General features: G+C 35.1%; 2 protein-coding genes and 1 pseudogene across 2 annotated transcripts; 2 read left to right on the top strand and 1 right to left on the bottom strand.

The window, feature by feature from the left end:
- Positions 1 to 491: 491 nt before the first annotated feature.
- LOC111486092 (transcription factor bHLH95-like) lies at positions 492 to 2,252 on the bottom strand. The gene is made up of 3 exons (XM_023133100.1): positions 1,909 to 2,252; positions 956 to 1,435; positions 492 to 859 (listed from the first exon to the last, which is right to left on the bottom strand). Exons 1-3 carry the CDS (start codon positions 2,206 to 2,208, stop codon positions 764 to 766), a joined length of 876 nt encoding a protein of 291 aa, XP_022988868.1. The 5' UTR covers positions 2,209 to 2,252; the 3' UTR covers positions 492 to 763.
- A 2,478-nt stretch (positions 2,253 to 4,730) lies between these two features.
- Positions 4,731 to 5,330, top strand: LOC111486570. Its single transcript, XM_023133743.1, has one exon. It carries the CDS (start codon positions 4,731 to 4,733, stop codon positions 5,328 to 5,330), a length of 600 nt encoding a protein of 199 aa, XP_022989511.1.
- A 149-nt stretch (positions 5,331 to 5,479) lies between these two features.
- On the top strand, positions 5,480 to 6,232 carry LOC111486569 (annotated as a pseudogene).
- The last annotated feature ends 9,330 nt before the right edge of the window (positions 6,233 to 15,562 follow it).

Here is a 15,562-nt window from a genome sequence, read left to right as displayed (position 1 = left end):
GCGAAAATTGAAATTCAAACTGTGCTTAAACGCGAAAATCATTAACTAGATAAATTAACGTGCTTTCTAAGTTAATAGAAACTATTATTCAACGTGGAAAAAAATTATCTAGAAGCAAATGTCGTTCCATAGCCTTTACAACGAAAGTTGTTATCTTACCCGTTGCCCCTTGCTTTTACCTAAAAAATTTTAGGAAAAGAATGAGTATTTAAAAATATTCAATATATGGACATCATAAAATTTTAAGAACAACAAACAACTTAAAAGAGGAGAAGAAATTTACTGATATTGCAAGACGCTCCAATTTAGAAAAACTATCCTCACAATCACAAATTAAGAGAGCGTTGGAGAACTGACAATTTGATGAACTAACAATTGACGGATCAAATGTTGGTGGTTAAGATTGCGTGACTTCTGACGACTTGTCGGAATTCGAGATTATACTATATTGTGGAGAAATTTCATGAGTGAATAACATAATTTAAGCTTCATTATACTATGAACCATTTACAAGTCCATTATTTTAGGCCCAAAATTGGACAAAACTATATCTAGGGTTTATGGAGTGGACCATATTTGCAGATAGAACCATGGTAATATGAACAACTCCATATATATATATATATATATTTTTATCTAGGCCCAGAAGCGAAGAGTTTCAACATAGATTGATTAGCCATATTGATCCATGTTGATGATGATCTAAGCTCTCTCAAACTTCATGCAACAGCTTTCATGGCAGAGAGAACATCGGACACTCCGATCAAGAAGACAACCAAAAGTTGATCTCCCCTGCAGCTTGCTTGAACATTTCTTCTGCCACCATCGCCGCCCCAAATTCGTCCCAACTTCCATTCACCTGCTCTCGTCAAAAGAACTCATTTCAAATAACAACTCTCGAAAATTAACTCAAACCTTGTAAAGGAAAAAAATGAAAAACAGAGGTCGCACTTACATGGGCTTGAATCATAATGAACATGCGATGGAAATCTGAGGAGACATGAGCGGAAACAACCTCGATCTGATGCTTATCAATAATATAACAAACGGCGGCGAACAAGCCAGGCTTCTTGACGGAACAGATGCAGAAATGGGCTTCGCCGCCACAGATACTTAATACGAGGTTGGAGGAAGTCCAAGTCTGAAACGCTGTAGTAGTATCATAGAAGGGAGGCAGCAGCGGCGACAGTGGTGGTGGAAGAAGAGTGGAGGACATGCCATTGGAGGAGGAAGCTTGGTCGGCCAAGAAAGCTTGGCGGGTTGTGGTGGTTGAGCTGGATTGTTGTTGTTGAGGATGATAATGAACAGCCTTATAGCTCCCAGCTGGATTGTTGTTTTGGAGCTTTTCGAGCTTTTGGCTGTAGAGTTTTTGAAGGGTTTGTTGTACGGTTTTTATATAGTTTACTGCTTCGTCCACTATAGTTGATTTGTCAGCCTGCCATTTCATTTGTTCCCTTATTGAATTATTATTTCACAAAATAAATAACATATACAAAACATAAATTTAAGATTTAAAAAAAAATTATTAATATATCGTGTATGGTAGGTAAGTAGAATTTTTTTTAAAAAATAATTAAAAAAAAAAAACAACCCGACAACTCAATTTAACCGAGCGGTTGGTTTGTGAACTCTATGCACAGTGCTTGGATCACTAATCCAACCAATCCAAAATTTTGTTGTACATGGCAGTTTGTTAGGTTACATCACTGTATATGGACCCAGGAAAAAAAAATAAAATATATATTAATTATGGTTCAAACCAAGCTCATTTTGACATATAATATCACAATTAAACAATTAATAAAAATAAAATAATTCAAAATTTACAAAAACAAGAGAGTTTTGTTCAATGGATGAGATGAACAAAAAAAAAAAAAAAAAACAACAACAACAAAAAAAAAATGTTACCTTAGGAGGAAGGTGAGGAATCAAAGCATGAAGATTAGAGAACATATTCCTCATCTTCTTCCTCCTCTCCCTCTCCGTCCAAATATGAATTTCATGTTCGGTCGACTCTACACCTCTACCCGGTCTCCCCTCCACTGCCTCCCTCTTCCTTCCCGACAAAGGCAGCGGAGGTAAGAGGTCGGTGTTGGCAGGGGATTGGTCGTTGCTATTGTCGTTGTCATTATCATCGACGAGGTCGATGTCAATGTCGATATCACTACTGGAGTTGAGGAAGGCCCAAATATTGTGAGGGGCAGCCATGGAGGGCGGCGGTGGTGGTGGAAAGTGAGGAACAAGGAGGGGGAGTTTATATAAGAAAGGTGGTGGAAAATGGAGAGAGTAGTTAGAGACAGAGCATAACAATGATCAGATGGTGGGCGTTACGGCGCTACAAAACAAAAACGGATGCCTCCTTAATATCCTCGACCTCGGGACCCACCTTCCACAGTCTCTGCCTTTGCTTTCTTCCCTTGTCTCTTACTTTTTCAATGCATCCATTCTCAGGTAATTTTCAAATTTTACTGACTCAAAACAATGTAATTTTCTTAGTTTATTTGGATTCATTTACATTATTACACATTTAATGAAAGAAAATAATGGATTCCCTCTTTATTAATGAACCAAATCTATTATTCTATAAATAAATTCGACTCGAATCAAGATTATATCAATAAAAGCTTGAAACTTTGTTAATATATTAATTTACCTAAAGTAAATCACTACCTCTATAAAGTTTAAATCAATATAATTATTAATTTTTATTAATTATTAATAAAACTAAATCTGTGGGTACAACTTAATTTTGGTAATAAGAGAAAAAAAAAACAGTCCAACAATAATTTTGTCTCGGACTTACCTAATTTCCGGAGTTGCATGTAACGGTCGTCGCGAGAAATATTGAAACTTTTGTTATAATCAAATCATATAAATAAATAGATAATTAAAATTAAGGAGGATAATGATACACTGATTTAGAGTTTATAAATATGTCATTAATAAAACTTAAGCTTATTGAAATGTCATTTAGGCTCTAATTAAAGAATTAAACATGCTTAATAAATTAATATGAGCTGGTTTGGTATGATATATGATAAACAAATGCAAATGATGGTTCATAATTAGAACAAAAAAGTTAGTAATTTAAACATATTTATCCATTGATAAAGTAGAAAGAAGGGGTTGGAAATCCCAAGAAGTAAGTAAAAGTAGGGACGTTTTACCTAACACAAAAGGGTGGTGAATGGCTAAAATTTTAAATTATAAACAAAAGTAAGGTTTGTTGCTTTGTGGTGGTGAGATTCTTAAGTTAAGGGAACGTTACTATGTAACAAACCTCCTTAATCTTTTCAACTTTTTAAAATGTTTTTTTTTTTAATTTTTGTTTTTTCTTTTAATATATAATATTTTCTTTTAGCTAATTCGAGTTTAGTTTATCGAGGGTTCATTATGAATGAAAAAAATATAATTTCATTAGTTTAGATTGTTGGGTTGAAGTATTTGAAATCCTACTTTGGTTGGAGAGGGGAATGAAGTATTCTTATAAGAGTATGGAAATCTCTCCCTAGAAGACACGTTTTAAAACCGTGAGGCTGATGACGATACATAACGGATCAAAGTGGATAATATCTGGTTGCGATGGATTAGAGCTATTACAAATGGTATTAGAGTCAACTACTGAGTGGTGGGCTAGCAAGGATGATAGGCCCTCAAGGGATGGATTGTGAGATTTCACATCAGTTGGAGAGGGGAACGAAGTATTGCATCTCCCTAGGAGATGCATGTTAAAACTTTGAGGCTAAAGACAATATATAACGAGTCAAAGCAGACCCAAAAACGGGTTGAGGCCACGAAGTCCACCCAAAAGCAAACTTAGTAAGGAGACATGCACTATTATTGGTTCGGGCCTACTAAGCCAGGAATGAGATTTGAGTGAGAATCAAATTTGAATGATATTGAAGTAGGTTAAAGCATATATTGTAAAAGATTGGAATGAAAATCAATTGATTGTACCAATTGAGCGATGTATCAATTGAGCGAACTTCTGTTCATAAAATTCTTGGATAACGCTTTTAACACATATTTTATACATTTTCTCACAAAACGTCCATTGTCTTCACTGAAATAGGAACATGTGAAGTATTAATGAGTAAATCAAATCGATCTTTGATATTTTAAATTCTTTACCAACCATATGTTAGTTTTAGATTTGATTTAGTGATACCAGATTTGATTTGTTTTCGATGTATTCTATAACGCTAATAGGCAATTTCATTCTTAAATAGAAGGTGAGATTTCTCCCAATCCTTCTAATCTTTATAGTTCTCTCTCTATTCCTACCATTTGGTATCAGAGACATGCCTTAAACTAGTTAGCCAAGTTAAAACTAGAAGCAACAATCTTCTACGTATATCATAATAAAAGTATGTTGATGGAGAGTTCATTTGTGCAGCCTGCAATTTCGAAATTTGATGGATACTATGATCATTGGGCGATGCTCATGGAAAGCTTTTTGGGTTCAAAGGAGTACTGAGATTTAGTGGAGAATGGGATTTTTGCAGCAACAAAAGACATAGTTTCCATAGATGCCCAGAAGAAGCACATTGAAGATCAGAAGTGGAAAGATTTGAAAGTAAAGAATTATCTATTTCAAGCATCGTTAAATCTTGGAGACAATCCTCAACAAGGATACAATAAAGAACATATGGGATTCTATGAAACAAAAATATCAAGGTTCGACACAGGTAAAGCATGCACATTTTTAAGCTCTTCAGAAAGAGTTTGAAATGCTTCACATGAAGGCAGAAGAATTTGTAAATGAGTATTTTGCGCGGGCCCTTAGCATAGCCAACAAGATGAAAATAAATGGTGAGAACAAACGAGATGTTGAAGTAGCTGAAAAGATTCTGAGATCTATGACTCCCAAGTTTGATTATATTGTGTGTTCCATTGAGGAGTCCAAGAATACAACCATTTTAAGCATTGATGAGTCACAAAGCAGTCTGCTTGTGCATGAACAACGTATGAGTTCTCATGTTGAAGAACACCCTTTGAAGATCACTCATGGTGAACAATCTGGAGGAAGGAGTCAAGGTCGTGGAAGTTTAAGAGGCAGAGGAAGGGAACAAGGCAGACAAACCTTCAACAAGGCTAGAGTGAAGTGCTATAATTGTCACAAGCTGGGACATTTTCAATGGGAATATCAAAGCAAGGAGAAGGAGGCAAACTATGCAGAGACTCAAGAAGGGATGTTGCTGATGACTTACGAGAATATGAATAAGGCCAATAGAGAAGATACGTGGTTGCTTGACTCGGGATGTAGAATCATATGTGTGGGAAAAAGAAATATTTTTCAGATTTTGATCGAAGTTTCAGAGATTCAGTGAAGCTGGGCAACAACTCAAGCATGAATGTAACTGGAAAGGGTAATGTATGACTGCAAGTAAAAGGAATCATACTGATAATCACAAGAGTGTTCTATGTGCCAGAGCTGAAGAACAATTTGCTGAGTATTGGAAAATTGCAAGCAAAAGGGCTTAGCATTTTATTCCAAAATGGAACGTGCAAGGTGTTTCATCCTGAGAGAGGCTTAATCATGGAGACAAAGATGTCTTTGAATCGAATGTTCGTATTGCATGCTATATCTCAGCCTGTGGCAACCGTTCAAACTCAATTGAAATTTATGGGGAGAAGTGGTTCAAGGTCTCTGTCGTACACTCCTCACTCCAATTCTTATGATAATCGGAGAAGCAGAAGGGACCCAAGTCCTTCCCCCTATCATTCCACTACCCATTCCAAGAGAAGGAGCCGTGCAAGTTCCCTCAGCCGCCGACGCAGAAATAGGTCTTCCTCGTTATCTCCTTTTCCCAAATCATCTAGTTCCTGTCCTAGTCGTGCATCCACTGATCGGAAACATTCCATAGAGAAGCTTAAGAAAGAGGAAGAAGAGAAGAAAAAGTGTGAAGCAGAGTTGAAGAAGTTAGAAGAAGATGCAGCTAGGAGGATGAAAGAATTTATTTAGAAGAATGTTGAAGAAAGGCTAAACTCTGAAGAGACTAAATTAGAAATACAGAGGCGAATAAAGAAAGGTCGCAAGAAGTTGTTTGATGATGTTGATGTGCAGCTTGAGAAAGAGAAAGAAGCCGCTCTTACTGCTGCAAGACAAAAAGAAGAACAAGCACAGAAAGAGAGAGAAGAGGTAGATAAAATGCTGGAAGAGAGTAGGAGAAGGGTAGAAGAAGCTCAGCGACGATTAGCTCTGGAGCTGCAGCGGAAGGAGGCAGCTTGAAGAACTAAACTAGATGATAAGAGTTTGAGTTGTGCTTTGCTAGGAGTTAGTAAAGAGTCAAAAGCTTACTGACTCTATAATATAGAAGCGACAGATGAAAATACTGTAGAGGAAAATATTTCCTCTAGCTCTTTGGCTAAAGCAATTTCTCCTAGCTCAAATAAGGTGAGGAATAGGAGATCACCAGTCTGGATGAGAGACTATGCAGTAGGAGAAGATTTTTGTGAATGATGAAGCTCACTCGGCCATGTTTACCACTACTGATCCTGTAAACTTTGTAAACTTTGAAGACACATTGATGTAAAGACGCATTGAAGAATGAGAAATGGAGGCAAGCCATGGATCTTGAAATGGAAGCAATAAACAGAAATGACACATGGAAATTGATGAAGTTACCTGAGGGTGAAAAGAAGGTTGGAGTAAAATGGAAAGAGGACTATTGGAAGTGGCGAAAAGAAGGTTGGAGTAAAATGGAAAGAGGACTATTGGAAGTCTGTCTTGAGGTCCAGATATAAAATGATTACTATTTGTGTTCAGTTTAACGGAGAATTGTTAGATTTAGATTTGATTTAGTTATTTGAATTAAATTTGATTTAGTCATACCAGATTTGATTTGTTTTCAATGTATTCTGTAATGCTATATAATAGTCAATTTCATTCTTCTAACGTGAGATTCAATTTCATTCTTCTAACGTGAGATTCAATTCTTATGATCTTTCCAGTTTTCTCTCTCTGTTCCTAACACCATTTCCATTCTAGGTTGTGAAGAATGAGAAATAGAAATGGGATTAAAAATACAATATTCATTAATGTTCACCAGGATACAACCTATCAACTAACTCGTGAAAATAAGGGAAAACAATGTTGCCTACAACCCCCTCCTATACAAATAGGAGAAAATATACTATTGACCAACCTCTACAAAAATATGACCTCTTATACAAATACGAGAAAATATAATGTTAACCAACCCCTGCAAATAACGGAAAGTAATATTAACTGATTACGAATATCTAAGATATATTCTAAAACTAATTATAGTTATACGACAAAATATATTCCACAAATATCTTTATATCTTAGATCAAATTTCATAATACTCTCCCTCAAGTTCGAGAGTGTATGTTACCCAACTTGTCTTTTAGAAAATCAAATTGCTGTCTTCCTAAAGCTTTAGTGAAAACATCTGTTAATTGCAATTTAGTTGAAACATACGGTTTGATGATTCCAACTTGTATCTTTTCTCGAAATATATGACAATATATTTCAATGTGCTTCGTATATTCATGAAAAACTGGTTGACTGCTACATGCAATGTTGCTTGATTATCACAATACAACAATACTGGTTTGGACAGTGAAACTTTCAAGTATTGAAGAATGTATCTCAACCAAGTTAACTCTAAACAAGTATTTGTCATAGCTCAATACTTGGCTTCTGTTGATGATTTAGACACATTGGTTTGCTTTTTAGATGTTCAAGAAATAGTTAAATTTCGAAGGAATATGCAGAACCCAAAAATATATCGTAGTTCAACAACCACCCCAATCAGAATCGAAATATGCTTGTAATCTTAAGTTGTTTTTAGATGGTATTAGAAGTCCTTGACTAGGAATACCTTTTATGTATCTCAGAACTCGAATTGCTGCCTCCCAAAATGGTTTTCTTGGTTCATGCATAAATTACGAATTGAATATACTATATTAGGCCTGGTAACAGTTAAATATATTAATCTGCCAATCAACCGTCTATATTTGCTTGGACCATCAAACTTCTCTCCTATTAAAGAAAACTTTAGATTTTGCTGCATAGGAAATTTTGATAGATGTGCTCCTATAAAACGTGTGTTTTGAACAATATCTAGAGCATGTTTAAATATGCCCAATAGGGTTAAACCCAACACTGTGTGAGTCATTGTATATTTGTGTTGGAAAATGATTTAGAGATTTTTAAGAATAAATTTAGAAAAATGAGTTAGGGCTTTTAGGATTAGGAAAATAATTTAGGTATTTTAGGAAAAATGTTGAGAAATTTTAGGAATTAATTGTCTCGTCTCTATTATAAATACCCCATCTTACCTAGATTATCATCCCAAAAAAATACAAAGCACAAAGTGTAGTAGTATTTTATAGAGTGTCTTTTAATCTCTTCTTGATTGGTCTTAACAAAGAGTGCGAGTGTTTCTCATAAAGAGTTGTGTTCAACAATCTGGTATGAGAGTGAGGTTAGTGTAGGTTGTCTAATCTCTTGAAATTCTTAGTATACTCTATGGCTGCGCACTGCTTGATCTTCCACATTAGAAACAATTTCATGAGATTATTAGCGAGTGAGTTTATTTGTGTCGTGAGTAGTTCGTGACTTTGCAAGTTTTGTGTCGAAAAGGCTTGTTTAGTATTACTAAAATATTGCCAAACACTATGAGTGACTTCCAAATCGTAGGAGAAATCAAGAAACTCAATAACAACTACAACATGTGGGCAACATGCATGATGTTCTATTTACAAGAACAAGACCTTTGGGAAGTCGTTGGCGAGTGTAAAACTATGCTGCTAGAGGAGGATTCTAACAACGACAAATGAAGAATCAAAGCAGGAAAAACAATGTTTTCCTTGAAGACCACAATTGGAGAAGAGATGTTAGAGCATATTTGGGATGACAAGACACCAAAAGAAGCATGAGACACTTTCGTGATGTTGTTCTCAAAGAAGAACGATACGAGGCTGCAACTTTTGGAGAACGAGCTATTATCAATTTCATAATGTGACATGACGATTGCTTAGTACTTCCACAAAGTCAATTCGATCTGTCGAGAGAGTACTGAACTAGACCCAAAGTGTGCAATTGGAGAAGATCGGTTGAAGAGTATCATCATCCACGGATTGCAACTAGAATATAAAAGCTTCATTATTGCCGTACAAGGTGCCCTCTCAACCATCACTTGTACAGTTTGAAAATTTGTTAGCCAGTCAAGAATCCATGGCTAAACAAATGGGAGGAATCACATTACAAGGTGAAGAAGAAGCACTTTACACAAGTGAAATTCGGAGCAACAATAAGTCATCTACCAAATGTGGCTACAAAAATGGTGACAAAAGAAAAAGCCATCAAGGAAATGCAGAACCACGAAGAGCTCAGAAGAATGACATCAATAACTCTGAAGTGAAGAGATTTAGAGGTATTTGCTACAATTGAGGAAAGAAGGGCCGCATGTTCAGGGATTATTGGTCCAAGAAAATTCTGTCGAAATCAACGTGACATCCTATAACATGGAGATGGAGGAGGAATGGGATGCAGAAGCACTATGTACCATAGAAGAAGATGAGCTATCGCTCATGGTGATGATGAGAGAACATATCGATTACGAGGATGATTGGATCATTGATTCAAGATGCTCAAACCGCATGAATAACAATTAGAGGGACACAATAGGAGGGTGGACCTTGGTGAAGGAAGATTATTAGACTTGGACAATATTGAAGAAATTCTACCCTAAAAAATGGGGGAGCAAACTGTAAACATTTGCTTAAGTGCTGATGTGCCTGAAGATCCAAATGACATTGGTGTTGGTAAGCAAGAAGTGACTCAACCAAGCAAGCCTAGTAAAAAACAAAGGGCACCTCAACAACTCAGACAATCAGAAAGAATCCAAAAGCCAAATCCAAAGTATGTCAATACAGTTATTATAAAAGACGAAGTTAAAGGGCTAGAGACGTATGAAGAAACATCACAAAATACGGCTTGGCAACCGGCAATGGAGGAAGAAATTATAGCCTTGGAGCAAAATCCAACTTTGGAACTAGTGCCAATATTAGAAGATGTTAAATCTATGTTTTGCAAGTGGATTTACAAAATAAAGTGTACCACAAACGGATCAATCGTGAGATACAAAGCTAAGACTGTAGATCCAGGATTCTCTCAACAATATGGACTAGACTATGATGAAACGTTTAGTCCAGTGGCGAAGATCACTATTGTACAGGTTCCTCCAGTACTTGTGGTAAATAAAGATTGGAAATTATGGCCAATGGAGTTGGAGAATGCTTTCCTGAACGGAGAGTTAAACCGAGAGTTCTACATGGACTAACCAAAAAAATTCAAAAATGAAGTTGGAGTCATTAGTTAGTATATGCAAAGTCCGAAGAAGCCTCATTTGAATCCGGCTCGACGGACCTTGAGATATGTCAAAGGTACAATCAATTATGATCATTTATACAAAAGACGCGAAGACTACAAACTAGTCAAATACCGTGGTGCTGACTATGTAAGATATCAAGATACCTGAAGATCAAGCACCGGGTATGTGTTCAAACTTGGTTTGAGAATACTTTTTGGGTGTAACAAAAGAAAATCAACAGTATCATTGTCTATTAGAGAAGCAGAGTACAAAGCAACAGCTGGAGCAGCTTAGGAAAGTACATGTATGAAACTCTTGATGGAAGATTGACACTAGAAAATTGCACTTCATTGCGACAAATCTGCGACTAACCTAGTAAAAAATTTGGTGTTTCATGCTAGAACAAAGCATGTGGAGGTGTACTATCATTTCATTAGAGAGAAAGTTCTGAAGGAAAAAATCGAGATGCAGCAGATCATGACAGATGACCAAGTGACAAGACTTATTTATAAAAGGGTTGAATACTGGCAAACATGAGAGCTTTCGTTGTCACCTTGATTGCTTGTGGATGTATAATAATAAAATGATGTAAAATTCACAAGAATAAGTGAAAGTATACACTATCATAAGTAGCAAGTAATAAATAAATTATCGATTCCAATGAGAACCTATCTTTTTGGTTAATTTTATTGCGGGAAATTAAATAAGTTTTTGGGTAACATTCAAATAATTAATGATGATTTTAACTAATTAAACAAAACTAATGCAGAGTACCACTACTGTTGAAAAATAGAATCAACTATAACGAGGAAGGTTCAGCTAAGAGAGATCAAATAGATAAGTTAATAGATTCTCAAGCCTACTTCCGAGGGTCATGCATAGTGGTTACTTCCATAATTGTTTTTTAATTTATATTAACAAGGCTCTAGGAGAAGAATTATTCATAACACTTCTATTACCTTCAAGTATTCTTGCAATGGAACTAGAGTTTTAAAGAGGATTTCATTGCTCTTCTCCCGAATAAGAGAACAACTATATATATAAATTAGCTAATTAAGCACAAATATTAAAGATCACATGTTTGTTTAGATTGTTGTCGGTTAGTATTTGATTAAATCTCCTTTTAGTTAGGAGTTCATTTAGTTTTGATTTGTTTACTGGTTTGTTACTTGATTTTTTTGCAGATTTTTAGGTAGATTTCTTAAATATGATTTTAATTCTCTATATATATAGAGCCTTCTTGCTCTTCATAATACAATCTTCTCATCAATCATTCAATCACTCATTTTTTTCACTAACAAATTGGTATCAAAGCCGTCTTCTTAAGGAATCTATGAGATCAAAATGGAAGGAGAATCTAGTTTTTCAGCTGTTGCACCACCTATCTTCAATGGAGACAATTATCAAATGTGGGCAGTTCATATGGAGACTTATCTGAAGCTTTGGAAAGCAATAGAAGAGGATTACGAGGTTCCTCCACTTCCAGCAAATCCTACTGTAGCACAAATCAAAGCACATAAGGAAAAGAAGATAAGAAAATCAAAGGCAAAAGCTTGTTTGTAGTTTTATCTCAAATGATCTTCATGTGAATAATGTCTCTCAAAATAGCAGAAGAAATCTGAGATTACCTCAAGGCTGAATATGAAGGAGATGAGAGGATTCGTGGAATGAAAGTCCTGAATTTGATTAGGGATTTCAAGTTGCAGAACACCAAACACCTATCAAAGATTTCTTTACAGAGCTCTTGAATGCATTACAAACATAAGAGAAAAGAAGGTCTATGAGGCAAGAAGGGGTGATTGAAGGTGTCTTACCTGTTAAGCATCAAGACAACAGTAGGAATAAAAACAAGAAAAATTTCAAAAATCAATGGACAAATGAAGATTCATCTGCCAATTATCAGAAGACAAAAGGATGAGGTTCCAAAGAATCCTATCCACCTTGCCGCCATTGTGAGAAGAAAGGTCATCCACCATACAAGTGTTGGAGAAGACCTGACACCTTCTGCTCCAAATGCAATCAACTTGGATATGAAGCTGTGATCTTCAAAGTCAAAGGTCAGGTGAAAGAAGTAGATGCACAAAAGACTTGGACACTTTCATCATCGAGGTTTTCTTCAGGTGTAGTCAAAGAAGCTGGTAGAAGAACTCTTGATGATGACATGTCTCTTTGTCGTGCTTGTAATTTTGGGAAGAAACACAGGTAACCCTTTCCTAAACAGGCTTGGAGAGTCTAAAAAAAGCTGCAGCTGGTTCATACTGATCTTTGTGGTCCTCAGTGAACACCATCATTAAATGGTAATCTTTATTACATTATTTTTATTGATGATCTAACAAGAATGTGTTGGATCTTCTTGCTAAAGAAAAAGTTAGAAGTTGCGGGTGTATTTTGGAAATTCAAAGCTAAAGTTGAGAATGGAAGTGCATGCTTGATTCAGACTATAAGATCAAATAATGGCAAGGAGTACACTTCAGAAACTTTTAACAGATTTTATGGAGAGGCTGGAATTGAACATAAATTGACACCACCAAACACTCCTCAATAGAATGACGTCAGTGAACGAAGAAATAGATTCATTTTGTAGATGACTAGATGCATGCTCATGAGAAGGATCTTCCAAAACGTTTTTGGGAAAAAGCAACAAACACTGTTGTGTGCTTGCAAAATCGAATTTCAACAAAAGTTGTGAAGGACTTGACACCATTTGAAGTTTGATATGGTTACTAACCTTCTTTAAAGTTCCTTAGAGAATTTGGGTGTCTTTGCTTCACTTACATTCCAGATCAAGTGTGATAAGGTTGACAAAAAGGCAGTAGCATGTTAGAAGAGTTTGAAGATGAACGACTAGAAGAGTCTAAAGATGAACAACAAGATGCTTTGGTTGATGATGCACCTGTCAAAGGAGGAGCTTTTGATGATCGAGAAAAACAAAATCTGGGAGTTGGTTGATCGACCTCTAAACAGAATTATAATTGGAGTAAGATGGGTGTTCAAGAAAAAACTTAGAGTTTGCAGCATCTAAATAAGGAGAAATGTTAAAGATCACGTGTTTGTTTAGATTGCTGTCAGTTACTATCTGGTTAAATCTACTTATAGTTAGGAGTTGATTTAGTTTTGATTTGTTTACTCGTTTGTTACCATATTTTCTGTAGATTTGTAGGTAGATTTCTTAAATATCATTTTATATTCTCTGTATATATATATAGAGCCTTCTTGCTCTTCATAATACAATCTTTCCATCAACCATTCAATCACTCATTCTTTCACTAACAACACATGTAAGCCATTAACAACAACTCTTTAATAAACTAAAATCATACGGTCAATATACTTAAACTATATAAAACTCTCTTGCCTACCCTATAAAGTTAGCTCTCCATACAAACTGAATTAAATAGAGGAACCTACATCTCAATCATATTAAATTGATAGAATAAGAAAATAGAGTAAGGAATAAGAGATTTATCGAGCTTTGTTGCTATTTTTCAATAGAAGTTTCATTTTTTTGAGCTCTCACGTCCACCTCTTTGCCCTAATCTATCCTTCTTGGTTTTCTTTTCCTTTTGCAGTCAACAGCTCCTGAATTAGGGTTTTTCTTATTCTCTAGTTTCACAGAAGTTCACAGCAACAAATACTCTATTGTCTAGTCCGATTTTCTTCCCAAAATGTAGCTCTCTTTCTTTTTTAGGTATCATTTTCCTCTTATAATGTTTGCTTCTTCTCATTTAGGGCTGAGAAATGATAAAGTCGTCCACCTAGGATGTTTCTAATTTGGTAGTCAATGACCCACATGGACTGCTAATGTGGATTAAAATTTTCATGTCATCCTCGAAAATTTGCTTTCCGTATTGCTTCAGTATCAGGGTCAGCAATTTATTTCAAGATTTGTGAGTAGTGTTATTTACAGATTTGCTACAACATCATGGTTCAACATAAATGTTTTGGAATTTTACCAAATAACTCAATTAAGTATACAATTAAGCTCAATTTATGCAAATTGATATTCTTTTCATATTAAACCACAATTGACTATTTCATGTATACTAATTAGAATAAGTAGAGCAATTAATGAGAAAATGGTGATATGAGTGCAAAGTTAACTCTAAAAAGACTTGATATAACTTACTTTTTGAGAGTTACTACACCCCAAAACTTAAAAGATTGCTCTTCCATTTTTTTTTTCTCATTAACGAGTTTTTTCTACATATATTTATGTTTGTAGAGGATTCATAAAAAGCATGATATAAATCATATTCCTTATATTCCTCCCTCAACACAGTTTTTCTCCACAATTCACCATACACTTGTAACCAAATCTTACAAGAAAAAGAACTCATTCCTCACTTCTACCGTATTCCCCAAAGTACTTTTGGAATGATTATCATTCCTTTTACCTTTACTTTTGTGACTTGACTTCATAATTTTATTTATTAATTTTCTGTTATTATAACTTGTCCCATGAATCCTTTAAGTCATCCCCTATTCTCTAGGTGTCTCTATTTGTGGTGCAAATCACGTAAGTCTTCAAGAGATGACTATATAGGCTAGCACTCATTCTCCCTTAGCTCGACTCTCTTGCTAGCATCCTGAAGTTTTCAGTATGGTCACATTTGTGATGTAACTCACTTGAACAATAAAGATAATTTCTTTTCTCTTTTTCTTTTTTACATCCCCAACGAGCAATTAGGACAATTTGTTTGTTTTTTTTTTTTTTTTTTTTTTTTTGTAGAATTGTTTTAATACCCCCAAACTTAAACTAGTCATTGTCCTCAATGAGCATTGGTATGGGTGTGAAATCATTCTTGGAAGTAGATTGAGGTGTGAAAGCTCTTGTTTTTTTGGGAAAATGGTGTAAAGTTTGTGAATTATGAGAATTCTTGCTAATTAAGATGAATCCTCACCTTAACTTTAATAAATACTCCTTCCGATTTTAGCTTTAATTTCCTTAACCCTCCTTTTTTTTTTTTCCTTGAGAGTTATGATTTTACACATCCTTCACCTTACTGTTTTATTATCCTATTGAAACATTTTACAAGGGATCCCTAGTTTTGCATAAAATATCCATACTGCATATTTGAAAATGCATGATATATTACCTTATCTAATAAAGCTCATGTTTCTAGGGTGCATGCATGGACATCATTCAAAATTATATGCAATCAACAAAACAAAAACAGACAACAAAATATGGATGCATGGTTCTAAATAAGATAATA

This window comes from Cucurbita maxima, unplaced genomic scaffold (assembly GCF_002738345.1).
Source record: "Cucurbita maxima cultivar Rimu unplaced genomic scaffold, Cmax_1.0 Cma_Scf00011, whole genome shotgun sequence".
Lineage (NCBI taxonomy): Eukaryota > Viridiplantae > Streptophyta > Magnoliopsida > Cucurbitales > Cucurbitaceae > Cucurbita > Cucurbita maxima.
The sequence above is the reverse complement of the archived record's forward strand: the minus strand, read 5'-3'. Positions and strand labels throughout refer to the sequence as shown.

What these genes read in the sequence shown, in the direction of transcription:
- LOC111486570 (XM_023133743.1), top strand. Translation starts at nt 4,731, where the DNA reads ATGCTTCACATGAAGGCAGAAGAATTTGTAAATGAGTATTTTGCGCGG.
- LOC111486092 (XM_023133100.1), bottom strand. Translation starts at nt 2,208, where the DNA reads ATGGCTGCCCCTCACAATATTTGGGCCTTCCTCAACTCCAGTAGTGAT. An exon ending in TTCCTCACCTTCCTCCTAAG is followed by an intron (nt 1,436 to 1,908) that starts GTAACATTTTTT and finishes ATGAAATGGCAG; the next exon opens with GCTGACAAATCAACTATAGT. An exon ending in TCATTATGATTCAAGCCCAT is followed by an intron (nt 860 to 955) that starts GTAAGTGCGACC and finishes TGACGAGAGCAG; the next exon opens with GTGAATGGAAGTTGGGACGA.